General features: G+C 59.1%; 1 protein-coding gene across 4 annotated transcripts in view; it reads left to right on the top strand.

The window, feature by feature from the left end:
• The window catches only part of SETD3 (SET domain containing 3, actin N3(tau)-histidine methyltransferase), a 42,654-nt gene extending 27,115 nt beyond the window's left edge, over positions 1-15,539 (top strand). For all 4 annotated transcript variants that reach the window (XM_060181029.1, XM_060181030.1, XM_060181027.1 and 1 more), the window contains 7 exons: positions 2,961-3,019; positions 4,244-4,358; positions 7,418-7,492; positions 9,213-9,379; positions 10,408-10,493; positions 13,273-13,433; positions 14,341-15,539. In XM_060181029.1, coding sequence (XP_060037012.1) covers positions 2,961-3,019; positions 4,244-4,358; positions 7,418-7,492; positions 9,213-9,379; positions 10,408-10,493; positions 13,273-13,433; positions 14,341-14,784 — 1,107 coding nt within the window. In that variant the 3' untranslated portion in view covers positions 14,785-15,539. The remainder of the gene's footprint in view (positions 1-2,960; positions 3,020-4,243; positions 4,359-7,417; positions 7,493-9,212; positions 9,380-10,407; positions 10,494-13,272; positions 13,434-14,340) is intronic.
• Positions 15,540-16,118: the final 579 nt, after the last annotated feature.

Here is a 16,118-nt window from a genome sequence, read left to right as displayed (position 1 = left end):
GCCGATTTTTGAAGATAGACGTTCAAAACCTGCATTTGGCCATCAGTCGGGGAAAAGGCACGTGGTTTTGATCACTGTTCAGAGGTTTAAAAATATTTGGAGTAGATTTCTTTTCAAGGCCAAATGTTCATATGCAGAATGTTGGGGGGGGCGCTGGGGCGGGCGGCGGGGATCAAACCTGGGCCCCCCGTGCAAAGCCTGCGATCTCTCCCTGCTCACTGCACACGGCTTCTGCAGTGTGAGTGCTCCAGCAGCGTTCTGGTGAAGCTACTTGAAATAATTTGAGGAGGTAGGGTCAACCGTCCCGCCGCCCCCCAAAGCTGAAAAGGAGCCTTTCTGGGGAGACTGCAGTCCGAGGAAGCCTCTGTGGGGCCGTCGTGCGTTCTGCCCTGGCACCAGCAGGTGGCGATCGTGCCCCAGTGGCGAGAGCCCGCTGACAAGGAAGTGGCGGGGCTGGGCTTCTCCGCCTCACACTTTGCTCCAGTCGGCAGAATCGCTTTTCATACCACAAGTGGGTACAGTCGACACACCCTGTTTTTTAAGCAGATAAGAACAAGCGTTTCTAACAGATTCTGCTAATATTATATAACCCTGCAGTGAAGACAGCCTTGGCAGCGAATCTGAAGAAAGATATGCACATCTTGCCACCCGGGTTTTCTCCCTGACTTCCTCAGGCCTGTGAGCACCAGCTGACCTGAGAGCCGTACAAGGAGGCCCACGGGAGGGAGAGAGGGGAGAGAGGGGGCTTGTAGTGTCCAGGGGTGACGAAATGCTTCACTCTGACCACCAGCAACCTGCCCCCCAGCCCATCTGCCATCTTTCCTGCCAGCCAGCCAGCTAGCCAGCCAGCCAGCCAGCCAATCGCTCAGGTGGCTTGGTGAGAGTGTCCCTGTCAGGTCAGTGCGCCCGCCTGTGGGCCTCGAACCCGGGCTGTGCCTGCTGTCAGAACCTCGGTGCCCTCCAGGCTCAAGGAGTCAGCAGTGCCCGGCCCCCTGCTTCCCCTGCGCTCGCCCACACCCCGTCCCGTCAACTTTCATTTCCCCCTGGGCGGAGGGGTATTTCAGATCCCCGAGCCCAGCTCAGCTGTAGCTTAAGTTTCATAATGAAAATGAGAGAGAGAGAGGGCGAGGCGGCTGTGGCCTCTTGGATCCTCCTCTCTTTGCTCTGTTTGGCGATCCAGGCTTTTTACCCCGTCCCTCCCCCACGAAGAGCTCCTGACTTGCCTGCCGTCAGGCTGGAGAAAGCCTTGCAATGTCCAGTTCCACCTTGACTGAAAGTAGGATCTCCTGTCTTGGCATTTGGACAGGACCTGGATCTCCTCTCTTTTTTAAAAAAATATTTTATTCTTTTTTAAAAAACATTTTTAAATGTCTATTTATTTATTGGATAGAGACAGCCAGAAATTGAGAGGGAAGGAGGTGGTAGATATGGGAGAGAGACCGAGAGACACCTGCAACCCTGCTTCACCACTTGCAAAGCTTTCCCCCTGCAGGTGGGGACTGGGGGCTCGAACCCGGGTCCTTGCACACTGCTACATGTGCGCTCAACCAGGTGCGCCACCACCCAGGCCCCCTGGATCTCTTTTCACACTTTGACTTTTCTGCCGAAGGCTCAGAGGCAGCCGAGCGAGCGGAGGACGAGGGGGCACCTGGGAGCCACGCCCCAGCTCACAGCCTTTGGTTAGAAGTGATTTGCCCCAGACTGCTCTCGGGGCACCACGGGCCTTTGTTTCCCGATCGCTTGACAGTCTGGTCCCGGTGCCAGCAGCTGTGGGGCGGGGCGGGGTGGAAGGCCCCGTGTCACATCACACCCTCTCTGGACGGGATGTGGGTGCCGACCCTCCCCCGTGTCAGAAACAGCCATCTCTTCACTTGATGCCTTGCTGCACTCTGCCTGCCGGGCTGTGGTGATGTCTTTCTTCAGTGCTTGGAAGGTCCAAGGTGGGGGTGTGTGTCTGGCAGGCGGAATGGAGAGAGAGTTTCTCCCGAGTGCGAAGCTTGGGGTATTTTTACCAAATGTTTTTTTTTTTTTCCCTGTCCAAAGAAAAAGAGGGGTGACATGTACATCTGCAGATTTCTGTTGTGTCTCTGTCCTGCTTGCAAAGCTTTGAATTTCACCAAGGTTTTTTCCCTGTATCTTCTGAGGATTTGCCACCTCTCCCGTGTCTGTGGCTCACTCGTAAGGGACGGAGCTGTGAGAACCCTTGGCCGCAAACCTCAGGCCCCTCCTTTCACCGATGGGTCAGGAGGGCTGGGGGCCACTCAGACCGCTGGCTGGCACGGGTGGGCGGGGTCTGCAGGGTACTGGGTGCTGGATGCAGGCCACCTGGTTACTTGATACCTGCAGGGTACTGGGTGCTGGGTACAGGCCACCTGGGTACTGGATACCTGCAGGGTACTGGGTGCTGGATGCAGGCCACCTGGGTACTGGATACCTGCAGGGTACTGGGTGCTGGGTACTGGATACCTGCAGGGTACTGGGTGCTGGGTGCAGGCCACCTGGGTACTGGTAACCTCCAGGGTACTGGGTGCTGGATGCAGGCCACCTGGGTACTGGATACCTGCAAGGTACTTACTGGGTGCTGGGTACAGGCCACCTGGGTACTGGATACCTGCAGGGTACTTACTGGGTGCTGGGTACAGGCCACCTGGGTACTGGATACCTGCAGGGTACTTACTGGGTGCTGGGTACAGGCCACCTGGGTACTGGATACCTGCAGGGTACTGGGTGCTGGGTACAGGCCACCTGGGTACTGGATACCTGCAGGGTACTGGGTGCTGGGTACAGGCCACAGGTGGCATCGGACCCCTAACATTCCATGTCTGCACACGTCTGTGGGGCCTGGCGTTGGAATGTGAAGCAGCAGGTTTGATGTGTGCGTGGGGAGTGGGGGGAAGCCCTCAGCTCCTCCTGCTGGGCTCTGTGAGCGCCAAGAAGTGACACCCCCCTCTCGTCCCCAGACCCATCCGCATGCCAACAAGCTGCCCCTGAAGGATTCCTTCACCTACGAAGATTACAGGTCGGTGTGTGTGTGTGTGTGGGGGGGGGGGGGGAGGAGCTAAGGGAGTTGGGCATCTGGGGACTGACAGCAGTGACTGCTGTGACCTCTGAAGACATGGAAGCACACGTGTTCTCTTTCTCCTTTTTGGGGGGTTCATCACTGGCCCTCACCACTCCAGGCTGTTTTTTTTTTTTCTCCCTTCTGTTGCCCTTGTTGTTTTATATTGTTGCTGTGGTTATTATTGTTATTGTTATTGATGTCATCATTGTTAGGACAGAGAGAAATGGAGAGAGGAGGGGTAGACAGAGAGGGGGAGAGAAAGACAGACACCTGCAGACCTGTTTCACCGCCTGTGAAGCGACTCCCCTGCAGGTGGGGAGCCGGGGGCTCGAACTGGGATCCTTACGCCGGTCCTTGGGCTTTGCGCCATGTGCGCTGAACCCGCTGCGCCACCGCCCGACTCCCCAGGCTGTCTTTGAGAGAGAGACAGAGAGAGAGGAAGAGATCTCATAGCACTGGCCCCCTCCCTGGGCTCCATGTCCCCCAGGGCTTCTCCCGGCAGCTGTGAGCAACGGGCTTGCTAACAGCCAGGGCGCGAGGGGGGCCGTGGGCCCGGGGTCTCGGGTGGAGCGGCCCCCGGTTGCCAGGCAGTGTGCAGGACTTGCTGTGGTGTGGTAACCTAGGCTTTCCTTCTTTTCTGTTTTCTTGGCCAGGACAGAGGAATGGAGAGGGGAGGGAGGAGTAGGGAGAGAGAGACACCTGGCGCCCTGCTTCACTGCTTGAGAAGCATCCCCCTCTGCAGCTGGGGAGCCGGGGCTCGAACCTGGTCCTTGAGCATGGTGATGTGTGTCACCACCTGGCCCCAGGCTTGCTTTCTCTTTTCCGTGTTAGGTAGAGACATTAGTGGAAAGCAGGGACTTTCTCTCCCTCTCAAAAACATCTAATCCGCTGCGCAGTGTAGTTATAAACAGCTGTCCGCCTTTCTAGAGCTGTGCGTGGATTTCCAACCCTTGGGGCTTAGAGTTGGTGCCAGTGGTGACTGGTGGGGATGGGGTGGGGGTGGGGGTGGAGGGAAAGGCCTGGAAGCCCGGGAGGCTGGAGATGTCTTCTGGGGACACCCCCCCCTTCCTCCCTTGGACCCAGATCTGACTTTAAGGACCGCTGCCGCCTGGGGAAGGGTTTGCAGCCTGAGCGGCGGCAGCGTGACAAGTGGCTCTCATCGCCTGTCTCTGATGCCCGCAGGTGGGCAGTGTCCTCCGTGATGACGCGGCAGAACCAGATCCCCACAGAGGACGGCTCCCGCGTGACGCTGGCGCTGATCCCCCTGTGGGACATGTGCAACCACACCAACGGCCTGGTAAGACTGCAGACAGGCTGCAGATGGCCCTTTACACACACACACACACACACACACACACACACACACACACGTGCTTCCACTCTGCCTTCGTTTAGAGACGCTTGATTTAATTAGTCCTGTTACGGAACTGTAGCCTGCATTCCCATGAACGAAGAGGGTTTCCAGTCTTTATTCTTCAGAGTCCCGAGATCGAAGTGAATTTCATTTCAGATAGCATTTATCATTTGGGTTGTTTTTCTGGTCTTTCTCGATAAAGATCACTGCTTTCAAGCTTGGCTGCAGGGGCTTCTTGTTTCCTTGTAAAATTGGGCAGAGCTCATTCTGTACTGTAAGCGAGGCCGGTTAACGAACGTGTGGATCTCTCTCCCCTCTCCTCCCAGGCACCCGGTCAGAAGCTCCGGGGCTGCCGCCTCACCGCTTGCTCTGCTTCCGCTCGGTCCTGTGTTCACATTCCTGCACTGGCCTCCCTCCCTGTAAATGGGATCTAGCAGTTCACTTCTCTCCCCTTTAGAGTAACACACACACGCACACGCACACGCACATGCACGAAATGTGCATTTATCTCAGAGCAATGCTGATGAGTTGGCGAGGATCACCCACGGCAGCCGCATTCTTGCCTGGTGCTGTCCACGTGGGCCCGGCCCCTACCCGGGCCTGCACTCCACTTGCCTGTGCGGACCCCCGCACACTGCAGCCCAGCGCCTCCTGATGGCTGGTATCCTGTTGTGACGGTCAGACTCCCCAGAGCTTGTATCCGCCAGAGCTGGAGGCTCCCTCTGAACCCAGTGAAGTCGCGTGTTGTGTACATCTTAGCGGATAACATCTTTTTGAGGATGAGGTGCTTGAAATCAGGGCTCGGCTCCTCCGACAGCTTTCTTTTTGTGTGTGTGTGTGTGTGTGTGTGTGTGTGTGTGTGTGTCTTTCCTGACAGTCGCTGTCTGTCTCTTCTGCCACCGGGAGTACGTAGCGATCTGTAACCCAGCAACACAGGGTGCTTCTAACAATGTCCCCAAACCTGGTTACGGGAGGAGAAGCGACGGTAATTCCAAAGCAGGAGCAGCAGGGAGAGAGAGAGAGAGAGAGAGAGAGAGAGAGGCAGGAGAAAGCGAGCCTTTGGGTGAAAACCTCGGCCTGGCCTGTGAGGCATGGCGGCCAGCTCCACTGGAGAGGAGATCTCTTGAAATTGCGTGTGACTCGCTGGTAATGAGTGAGCCGCGGGCTTCCTCTTCGGCAGCTGCTCCGAGGGCCTTTCTGGGCCACCGTGTCGGTTCCGACAGACAGAGCGCGTTGGAATAATCGACCGGTGCATCTGAAGACGGGGCTCTCCCAATCAGGACAGAGGGGCGTTGGGAACTCGGCAGAGCTGAGGGAGGCTGTTTGAACATCAGGGTCTTTTTGTTTGAATGTTGAAAAGTCCCGAAGACCTGGAGACTCACATGAGGCTTCTGGTCTCAAGAAAGCGCAGGCTTTGGCCACAGCAGCAGACGGCCCTTCAGGACCTGCCCAGAGCAGGGGACTCCGTCCCGTCCTGCGAAGGGCCCTCCTTGGCCTCGCCTTCCCCTTCTCCCCTCGCCCCTCCACCTCTGCCTGCCTGTGGAGCAGACTTTCCCGCTGTGCCCAGGGCAGCCCGGCAGGTACCATCCAGGCCACGTCCGGGGGTCAGTAAGGGGGAGCCGTGTGGCCCAGCCTTGCTCACGTCTCCTCCCCGCTGGTCTCTGCAGATCAGAAGTGTGTGGGGGTGGGGAGGTGGGGGGTGGTTCGAGGAAGATGATGTGTGCTGGGGGTGCTGGGTTTAGTGCTGCCTTCCTCCTGCACCCAAACACCATGCCTTCAAGTCACAAGTCGGCTTGGACCCAGGCTGGCAGCAAGGGGCTTGAACTTTTAATTCTGCAGAATAAAAGGATCAGAAGGAGTTGGGGAGTAGTCACAGAGGATTGAAGAGGTGTGTGTGGGGGGGGTGCACTGAGGGGCGGCTGTAGTGCAAATTTGGGGGGCCAGTTGTTTCCCCTGGGATTCACGTGTCATGTAAAGACCCCCTCAAAGCAGTTTCCACGGTAGGCAGTGTGTGTGTGTGTGTGTGTGTGTGAGTGTGTGTGTGAGTGTGTGTGTGTGAGTATGTGAGTGTGTGTGAGTGTGTGTGAGTGTGTGTGTGTGAGTGTGTGTGTGTGTGTGTTTGAGTGTGTGAGTGAGTGTGTGAGAGTGTGTGTGTGAGTGTGAGTGTGTGTGTGTTTGAGTGTGTGTGTGTGAGTCTGTGTGAGTCTGTGTGTGTGTTTGAGTGTGTGTGAGTGTGTGTGTGTGTGTGTGTGTGTGTGAATGTGTGTATGTGTGTTGTGAGTGTGTGTGTGAGAGTGTGTGTGTGTGTGTGAGTGTGTGTGTGTGTGTGTGTTTGTGTGGAGGGTGCCCATGTGACCCCGGTGTGGACTGAGGCTGCTTCGGGAGGCAGCAGAGTCAAGGAGATGCAGGCGGTAAGGCAGGTGGGAGAGGGGGAGGTCCTGTGGTCCTGTGAGACCACAGATGGGTCCCCTGTTCCCCACCCGGGGAGGGGGAGGCGGACCCCACCAGCTCACTGTCAAAGTTAACTCTAGTTTCCGGGCGGAATACAGACAGAATTCTGAAGCAGAGCCTCTCTTGTCCTTGATTGTTTTTTTTTTTTAAAAAAAGATGTGTTTATTACGAGAGAGAGAAAAACACTGACATGAGGCAGAGAGGAGAGGGAGAGAGAGACAGGCCAGAGCTTCACTGCAGGGCCTGCAGCGCCGGGGATCAAACTCGGAGCCTCAGCACACAGTCCAGCGTGCGGCCACCTGAGCCGCTCACCTGACTGCTGGTGCTGGACAGCCTGCTTCACTGTCTTGTCAGCCAGCCCTGCGGGGCCGGGGGGGGGGGGGTGGCAGCACCTCGGCGGTTAGAGGGAATGTCCCAAGGAGGCCGGTGGCCCGATGCATTTCTTGGTTCCCCAAAGCCTTGGCTTCCAGCGCCAGGTTTCTGGGTGACTCGAGTTGGCAGGGGTGCCCCTTGGTTCTCTGTGTAGACACCTTGCCTGTCTCTCCGACTAGATCACCACCGGCTACAACTTGGAGGCCGACCGCTGTGAGTGTGTGGCACTGCAGGACTTCCGGGCCGGGGAGCAGGTGGGTGCCGGGCCGGGGAGCAGGTGGTGCCAGGCCGGGGAGCAGGTGGGTGCCGGGCTGGGGGGCAGGGGGGGCCGGGCCGGGGAGCAGGTGGGTGCCGGGCCGGGGGGCAGGGGGGGCCGGGCCAGGGAGTAGGTGGGTGCCGGGCCGGGGAGCAGGTGGGTGCCAGGCCGGGGAGCAGGTGGGTGCCGGGCTGGGGAGCAGGGGGGGCCGGGCCGGGGAGCAGGTGGGTGCCGGGCCGGGGGGCAGGGGGGGCCGGGCCAGGGAGTAGGTGGGTGCCGGGCCGGGGAGCAGGTGGTGCCAGGCTGGGGAGCAGGTGGGTGCCGGGGCCGGGGAGCAGGTGGGGGCCGGGCTGGGGAGCAGGTGGGTGCCGGGCCGGGGAGCAGGTGGGGGCCGGGCCGGGGAGCAGGTGTGTGCCGGGCCAGGGAGCAGGTGGTGCCAGGCCGGGGAGCAGGTGGGTGCCGGGCCGGGGAACAGGTGGGTGCCGGGCCAGGGAGCAGGTGGTGCCAGGCCGGGGAGCAGGTGGGTGCCAGGCCGGGGAGCAGGTGGGGGCCGGGCTGGGGAGCAGGTGGGGGCCGGGCTGGGGAGCAGGTGGGGGCCGGGCTGGGGAGCACGTGGGTGCTGGGGCCGGGGAGCAGGTGGTGCCGGGGCCGGGGAGCAGGTGGGTGCTGGGGCCGGGGAGCAGGTGGTGCCAGGCCGGGGAGCAGGTGGTGCCGGGCCGGGGAACAGGTGGGTGCTGGGGCCGGGGAGCAGGTGGGTGCTGGGGCCGGGGAGCAGGTGGTGCCAGGCCGGGGAGCAGGTGGGTGCCAGGCTGGGGAGCAGGTGGGGGCCGGGCTAGGGAGCAGGTGGGGGCCGGGCTGGGGAGCAGGTGGGGGCCGGGCCAGGGAGCAGGTGGGTGCTGGGGCTGGGGAGCAGGTGGTGCCAGGCCGGGGAGCAGGTGGTGCCAGGCCGGGGAGCAGGTGGATGCCGGGCCGGGGGCCGCAGGAACGGTGTTCACCTGGGGGGGTCACTCAGGGCGTCTGCCTGGGGGGACATCCCGAGACCGCAGGCCACGGGAGGCGGCATGCTCTGGGCCCACAGAGACATGCGGGCAGGCTTGGAAGATGTGGCACGCGCCTTCATTTTTAGTTCTGCTTCTGATCGGATAACTTGGCAGGGGCCGGTGGCAGGATTAAGCCTTTGAGCAAGTTTGAAAATAGCTGTTAAGACCACCTGCCTCCTGCCTGTCGTGGTGGCCAAGTAGGCTGAGCAGAACCAGAGCTGCTGGAGCCGAGGGTCCCGATGCAGCCGGGAATCTGACAAGGCGCAGACCTGCTCTGGCACAGGGGCCCGGGGGGCAAACTCTGGCGGCCTCTGCTTTCTGCCATGTTCTAGAAGGTGAGGCAGAGGGAGAGGATGGGTTCAAGTGCGGGCGAGCTGTCCTAGGGCGGAGAGGAGTGTGAGAAGACTGGGTGCCCCAGATGGGGGCAGTGCGGGCGAGCTGCCCTAGGGCGGAGAGGAGTGTGAGAAGACTGGGCGCCCCAGATGGGGGCAGTGGGCTCTCCGTACCCATCCCAGGCAGCAGTGGGTGAAAGGGCACCCTGGCCACAGGGGCCGCAGGGGCCAGCACGCTGGTCCCGGAGGCGCGGAGTGTGCAGGCTGCCTTCTGCCCTGCTCTGTCTGCTGGGAACGGCTGCTGAGCTGCTCCTTGTCCTTTTATTTTGTCTCTTCCACACCTCAGATCTACATCTTTTATGGCACTCGGTCAAACGCAGAGTTTGTGATCCACAGCGGTTTTTTCTTTGATAACAACTCGCACGACAGAGTGAAAATAAAGCTGGGAGTGAGCAAGAGCGACAGACTGTACGCCATGAAGGCCGAGGTGCTGGCCCGCGCCGGCATCCCCACGTGAGTACAGAGCGCCCCCGGCCCGGCCCGGCATCTCCTCTCCGGTGGTCTGTCTTGATCCTTCTGTCCCTGCTCCGGGCGGGCTCCCGGTGGCTCAGCTTCGTTCCCCGCTAAGCGGGGCTGTCAGCTGGGCCCGGGGACATGGCCTGCCGCCCTCATTACTCCAGACGTGCTCCCGCGAGCGCCGTTAGCCCCTTTCACCTGGGAAAGGTTGATGACCAGATGAGTCTGTTCCACTTAATCCTTTGCTGTTGCTCATCTCTGTAATGAAGTCCCGGTCCTGGGCGATTTTGAGGATCCCGGCTGGAATTCTTGAAGGTGTGCTTGCAGCCGGGGTGCAAAATGGCCAAGCAGACAAGGGCGGTGGTTCAGCCCTCTTCCGGGGAGCTGCGGAGCTGGTGTTAATGGAAACCCAGCCGCCGGGCCTCCCCGGTCGCACGCGTCAATATTTGGTGACCGGTCGAGACAGATGCACCTGAGTGACCGAGCTGCCGCGGCCCAAGGTGCAGGGGAGCCGACGGCTCTGGCTCTGGGTGACCCAGCGTGCTGGGCCCGTCCGGGGTGGAGGGGTGCCGGGGTCCAGCCTGTGGCCCCTCACAGCCAGCAGGTGACGGGGTCCAGCCTGTGGCCCCTCATAGCCAGAGGGGTCCCGGGGTCCAGCCTGTGGCCCCCTCACAGCCAGAAGGGTGCCAGGGTCCAGCCTGTGGCCCCCTCACAGCCAGAGGGGTGCCAGGGTCCAGCCTGTGGCCCCCCTCATAGCCAGAGGGGTGCCGGGGTCCAGCCTGTGGCCCCTCACAGCCAGAGGGGTGCCGGGGTCCAGCCTGTGGCCCCTCACAGCCAGCAGGTGACGGGGTCCAGCCTGTGGCCCCTCACAGCCAGAGGGGTGCCGGGGTCCAGCCTGTGGCCCCCCTCAGCCAGAGGGGTGCCGGGGTCCAGCCTGTGGCCCCCTCACAGCCAGAGGGGTGCTGGGGTCCAGCCTGTGGCCCCTCACAGCCAGCAGGTGACGGGCGGCTCTTCTGCCTCCTCAGCTCCAGCGTGTTCGCATTGCACTTCACGGAGCCGCCCATCTCGGCCCAACTCCTGGCGTTTCTCCGGGTGTTCTGCATGACAGAAGGTAAATCACAGATACCGACCTTTGCTTTTTTAATTCACCAAAGTGTAAAGGAAAAAAAAAATAGAACACCGCTCCTAAGGAGATAAAATCCCCACGGATTGAAGCAGTTGGGGGAAGGAGGATGGCAGTGTCAGGGGAGAAGCCGCCAGGCCCTGGCGGTGTTTGGTCCGGTCCTCGTGCGTCAGGACCCCTTGTGTGGAAGCCCGTTGCCCTGCCCTGCCGCACCAGGAGGGAGGCTGGGGCGCGGGGTGCCAGGGCTGGCAGCCTGCTCGCGCTCCGTGCTGGGGCTGTAATCCGGGGGGTGGCAGAGGTGATGGGGGTCAGGCGGGGCGGGGGTCTTCTGATTGTCTTTTGCCCCCGAGGCCGCTGCGAGCTGGCATCCCATCTGGACAGAAGGACCTGCCGAGGGACAGAAAGGGATTTAGTTGCGAGAACTGAACACCAACTTTTATGTCAGCTCACGTCAAATCATTTGGGTTTTTTTTTTTCCTTTTCTTTTTTTTAAATGCTAAGGTTGGCCCTGTTGTGTTCACTTCCACGTCACAATGTACTCCGGCCTCCTCCCTCCCCAAAGTACCACTGGTCCCAAGGTTTCGTGTGTGTGTGTGTGTGTGTGTGGTTGTTGTTGTTGTTGTCAGTGGCCTTAAAACCCTGTGAGAGTCGAAGGTGGCTCTCTGGGTAAACACACTGCCCTGCTCTTCTGGTCAGGGTCTGGACGGAGCAATATCCCATCTTCACAGCTGGACCGGAAGGTGAGGCTGTGACATCGGGCTGGGGTTAGGAGAGACGGCCCTGATGTGCAGAGAGGCGGTTTGGAGGACATGCCCACAGAGCCTGTGGTGCTGGGTCCTGCGGAGGGGCCGTCCCGTCAGCTGGGCCTGGGCCTGGTTCACCCATTCAGGCCAGCAGATGGGGAGTCGGGAAACGCGGGCTTTTCTCGCTAGAAATATCGGCTTTAAGACGTAGATCACAGTCCTTGTCCCGCAGGAATCTGCGTTTAGCTGGCAGCGGTGACAGGCTCACTCAGCCCCCGGGCGCCCCCTCTGGGGGCCAGGGAGTCTGGGGGCGCATGTACATAGTCGGGCTTCCCGCTCTGCACTTGGAGGAGCTCTGGCTCCCAGAGGCCGAGGAAGTGCCCCTAGCTGCTCTGCCGGTCTCTAGGTGCCACTGTCCACTGGAGAGGCTCCTGGTCCTTGGGGTCAGGAGCCAGGCTGAGAGGACCGGACAGCAGCGCCCTCCACACACCCCTGGGGGCCTGGGGGACTGACTCCAGAGCTGCTGGAGAGCGGGAGCCAAGGAGGCTGTTCCCAGAATGCACTGCGCTCCCTTTTGTGGGGCTGGGGCTCTGGTACCAGGTAGCCAAGAAGTCGAGCTTCTCCTGAACTGAACGGTGATACTTGCGGCGGTTACAGTAGCCTCGGTTTGGAGGAGTCCCATCATTGGGAAGGACTGCTTTGTTTGGTCTCTAAACCTCTGTTACTTTCTACAAAAATATGGAAACAGTATCAAGAGTCTTGAAGAGCCCCGAATGTTAGGGCAAGCTCGAGCTAACAGAATAGAGCTTTTGCTAGCTTAGTACATTTCTTTTCTGAGCATTAGATTTGTTTCTGTTTTGCATCGGGGGTGGGGGGGGGAACAGAATCCTTTGAGGCCCATTGATCTGTTCTCACTTCTCCTAAGTCATAGAAAGACAACTTGTCACGTCAAGACAATTGATGTCGGCTTTGAATGACTCTAATACTAATAAAAGTTCAGTTTGCTGGCAGCAGAAGTTCTGGAATTTGAATTGTAAATAGTGACAGCTGTGGGCATTTTGCTCTGAAAAGAGATCTTGTCTCTGAGTGACTAGACTGCGGGTGTGGGTCTGGGGAGCTGGCGCACAGGAAGATGACGAGCTTAGAGCACTTGCCGGGTTCTTGAGCACATTGGAAGGGAGCTGAGATGCTCGCTTGTGTTTATCTGCAAGTCCCGCTCACGCTGCTGCCAGGGGAGAGAGACGGGCACATTTCTAAAGAACTAAGACTTTCCCAGAGCCCAGCTCTGGGCTGCTTTCAGCTTGAGGCTTCCTCATGAGAAGACGTGGCACGTAGTTCTGTGGGAGCAGCTGCTGGGGCAGACCCCCCCCCCCCCATCACCCTGCCCCGGAGCTCCGGGGGTCACAGTGCTCACACAAGGGCCTGCTCAACCCGACGGGGTGACAGACTGGGGGGGTCTTTTTAAAATTTTATTTATTTTCCTTTTGTTGGCCTTTTTTTTTTTTAATTGTTGTAGTTATTGTTGTTATTGATGTCGTTGTTGGATAGGACAGAGAGAAATGGAGAGAGGAGGGGAAGACAGAGAGGAGGAGAGAAAGACAGACACCTGCAGACCTGCTTCACCGCCTGTGAAGTGACTCCCCTGCAGGTGGGGAGCCGGGGGGCTCGAACCGGGATCCTTATGCCGGTCCTTGGGCTTTGTGCCACATGTGCTTAAACCGCTGTGCTACCGCCTGACTCCCTGACTCAGGGGTCTTTTATCCACTGCTTGTGACACTCATTGCCCCACGCCAGGGCGTGCTCTGCCTTTTTCCACATGGGAGACCTCGCCTCCACCCCCTCCCCCTCCCCGGGACAGCCCCCACTCGGCTCTGGGGAACCCGGCACTGAGCCAGCTCCCTGCTCGGGAGGGCTCACCCCAGGGGAGGTGGCATTGCTGGGAGCATCGTGTCTAAGGTGGCTTGCTTGCCCAAGTGGGAGCAGGCCTGCTTCCCCTCCTAACCGATGGCTGTCTGCTTCTGTAGAAGAACTTAAAGAACATCTGCTGGGAGAGAAGGCGATCGACAGAATCTTCACCTTGGGTAACTCGGAGTATCCTGTGAGCTGGGATAACGAGGTCAAGCTGTGGACGTTTCTGGAGGATCGAGCGTCACTTCTCTTAAAGACATACAAGACGACCGTCGAGGTAAGTAGCCTGGTGAGGGCAGGGGCTGGCTGTGTCTCTGGCGGTGCTCAGGGAAGGGAGGCTTTCCGAGTGTAGGATTCTGTCTTCCGGCCAGACCACGGAGCATTTACCATATTGCACTCGACTTCTTGAACTACCTCCATTTGGCATGTTTGCACTTCTCCTGAAGGATCATACGGAGAGCTGGGCGGGGGCCCACCTGAAAGAGCACACACTTCCCTGTTTGTAGGGACCCGGGTTCAAGCCCTGGTCCCTATGTTCAGGAGGCAAGCTTCACAAGCAGTGAAGCAGCGAAGCAGACGTCTCCTTCTCTCCCTCTGCCACCATCCAAATCACAAAAGAAAGGAGACCCTGATCCCCATCAGTAGTGGAGAGAGGGAGAGAGAGAGAGAGAGAGAAGTGACTCATAAAGTCTCGCTTGTCCTTTCATAGTCTGCCTTTATGCTGGTGTCTTTAGTGGCTTCCTGCCTTTCTTGGTTACTGGCTGACTTTCTCAGAGAGGGAGGCCCCACGCCACCAAAACCTCCTTCATAGCAATGGAGGTGGGGGGCCTGTTCCAACCCAGGTCGTGTCCGTGTCTAGGACAGAGTGACTGGCCCTGGGGCCCTGGCACACTCAAGACTGACAGGACGATTTCTCAAATAGTGAAGTTGTCTTTCTTCCCAAAGCCACGTGATTTAGGGGCTGTTTGGTTTTTATGATCATTTCACTGCGGTATAATTTAAAAGCAGTAAGATTCACGCTTCTGAAGTGAGCACGTTGGGAGGGCCTGCAGTCAGCAGCAGCCGCCCACACAGTCAAGTTCTAGAACCTTCTGCCACCCCCCCGAACTCCCCTCATGCCCCGTGTCCCCAACAACCACTGATCCGCCTTCTGCGGCTAATCCCGAGTTTGGCTTCCCCCCCAGGAAGACAAGTCCTTCTTGAAAAAGCACGACCTGTCCGTCCGTGCGAGCATGGCCGTCAAGCTGCGTCTGGGGGAGAAGGAGATCCTGGAGAGAGCCGTCGGGAGCGCGGCCGCCAACCGCGAGCACTTCCGCAAGCAGATGGCCGCCGGGGCCCCGCTGCCCAAGTACGAGGAGAGAGGCCTGGGGCTGCTGGAGGGCGAGGCGGACTCAAGGCTGCCCCTGGTCCTGAGGAACCTGGAGGAGGAGGCCGCCGTGCAGGAGGCCCTGGGCCTCACCGAGGCTGCGGGCAGGGCCAAGGCGGCGGCTGGCCAGCTGGTGAACGGCGAGGACTCTGTCCCCAACGGGCCCCGGGCGGCCCAGGACAGCGGGGGCCAGGCCGAGGGCAGCCCCTCGGCCGAGGACGCCAAAGAACCTTCCCCCGACAGCAGCCAAGCCCAGGGGTAGCTGTGCCCACCCGTCGTCTCCACCACCCTGTCCCTTGTTAATGTGTTTCCGCAGAGAGGAAAAAGATGTTTTTGCTGCTTTATATATAAAAAAAAAAAAAAAAAAGATTTTTTTTTTTTAAGTTATTTAAAAGTCTAGCTTCCCTTTTCATTTCAGATTGCCATCTTGCTTCCAGGCAAAACAGGCAGGTTAACAGAGGCTGCCGGCAGAGGCCCCATGGTGGGCACGTGCTTCCCCCCGGGAAGAGCCCCCGCCCGTCAGCTGAGTCTTTGTCGGCCCGTCATCCTGACAGCCAGAATGATCGTGGCTCTGCCTGCTGCCAACGGGGCAGCGGGCAGCGGGGGTGTCGGTGGCACGGCAGAAACTTCGGGGTTTGGGCAAGAACCCCCCTTCCCCCCCAAAAAAAAAAAGCAAACACCCCTGTACCAAAAGATTAGGTAAGGTGGCAACCATATTTTTGATAGTTTTAAACGACGAGAAACCTGGGGATTTAAAGATGCCCTCCCGCCTCCCTAGTGATTTCTAAAGATTTGTTTACGTCCCGTGTTTGGTTTTCCGTGTTAAGAGCACGTCCTCTCTCCTCTGATCAGAGGGGGCACGCACCCCCTCCTCCCTGTGGTCAGGAAGCCCCTTTGGGCTGGCGGCACAGAGCCATGGGGGCGGGGGCAGCTCTGGCTTGTCGACTGTTCACAGGCTAGAGATTTTCAGAGCTACACTTTGGAGTAAAAAGCCTTATTAAAAGCAAAACGTGGTCACGTGTCTGTCTGTCCTTTTCCATGGGAGAGGGGCAGGTGGGCTCTTGGGACTGAGACCTTCCTCCCCACTCGTTTTTAACGTCGATTCAACACACACCCCAGGTGTGTGACAGGCAGGGCCACGGGGGGTGGGGGGATCAAGGTCTTAGGGGCACCAGAGGCTTGGGGTGGGGGTCCTGCCCCTTGGAAGCCACCCCCTTCAGGTCATTACCGCCAGTCCCCCTGCCTATGTTACCTAAGACCAAGGACGATGTGTTTTTTTGGGTTATTTTTTTGGAGAAACGCCTGATGACAGCACCAGTTCACCTTTTTTTTTTTTTTTTTCCACCTGGGAGCATGGCTTCTCTCCAGATATCACCCCGTTCTCTGCTGAGGCCCCATCACCTCCCAGCACAGGGTGTCACTTCCCACACCCTCCCCAGGGAGACCAGGGAGGCCTCTGGAACTTGTGTGCGTGGTTGCTGTGCTGGGACTGCTCCCCCCCCCCCAAAAAAAAAGGAGCCTAGAACCTACGTATTAATTCCCAGGAGACACGGAGCCTAGAACCTACGTATTAATTCCCAGGAGACACAGAGCCTA

This window comes from Erinaceus europaeus, chromosome 22 (genome assembly GCF_950295315.1).
Source record: "Erinaceus europaeus chromosome 22, mEriEur2.1, whole genome shotgun sequence".
NCBI lineage: Eukaryota > Metazoa > Chordata > Mammalia > Eulipotyphla > Erinaceidae > Erinaceus > Erinaceus europaeus.
Note: the sequence above shows the minus strand (reverse complement) of the source record. Positions and strands in the feature narration are given on the sequence as shown.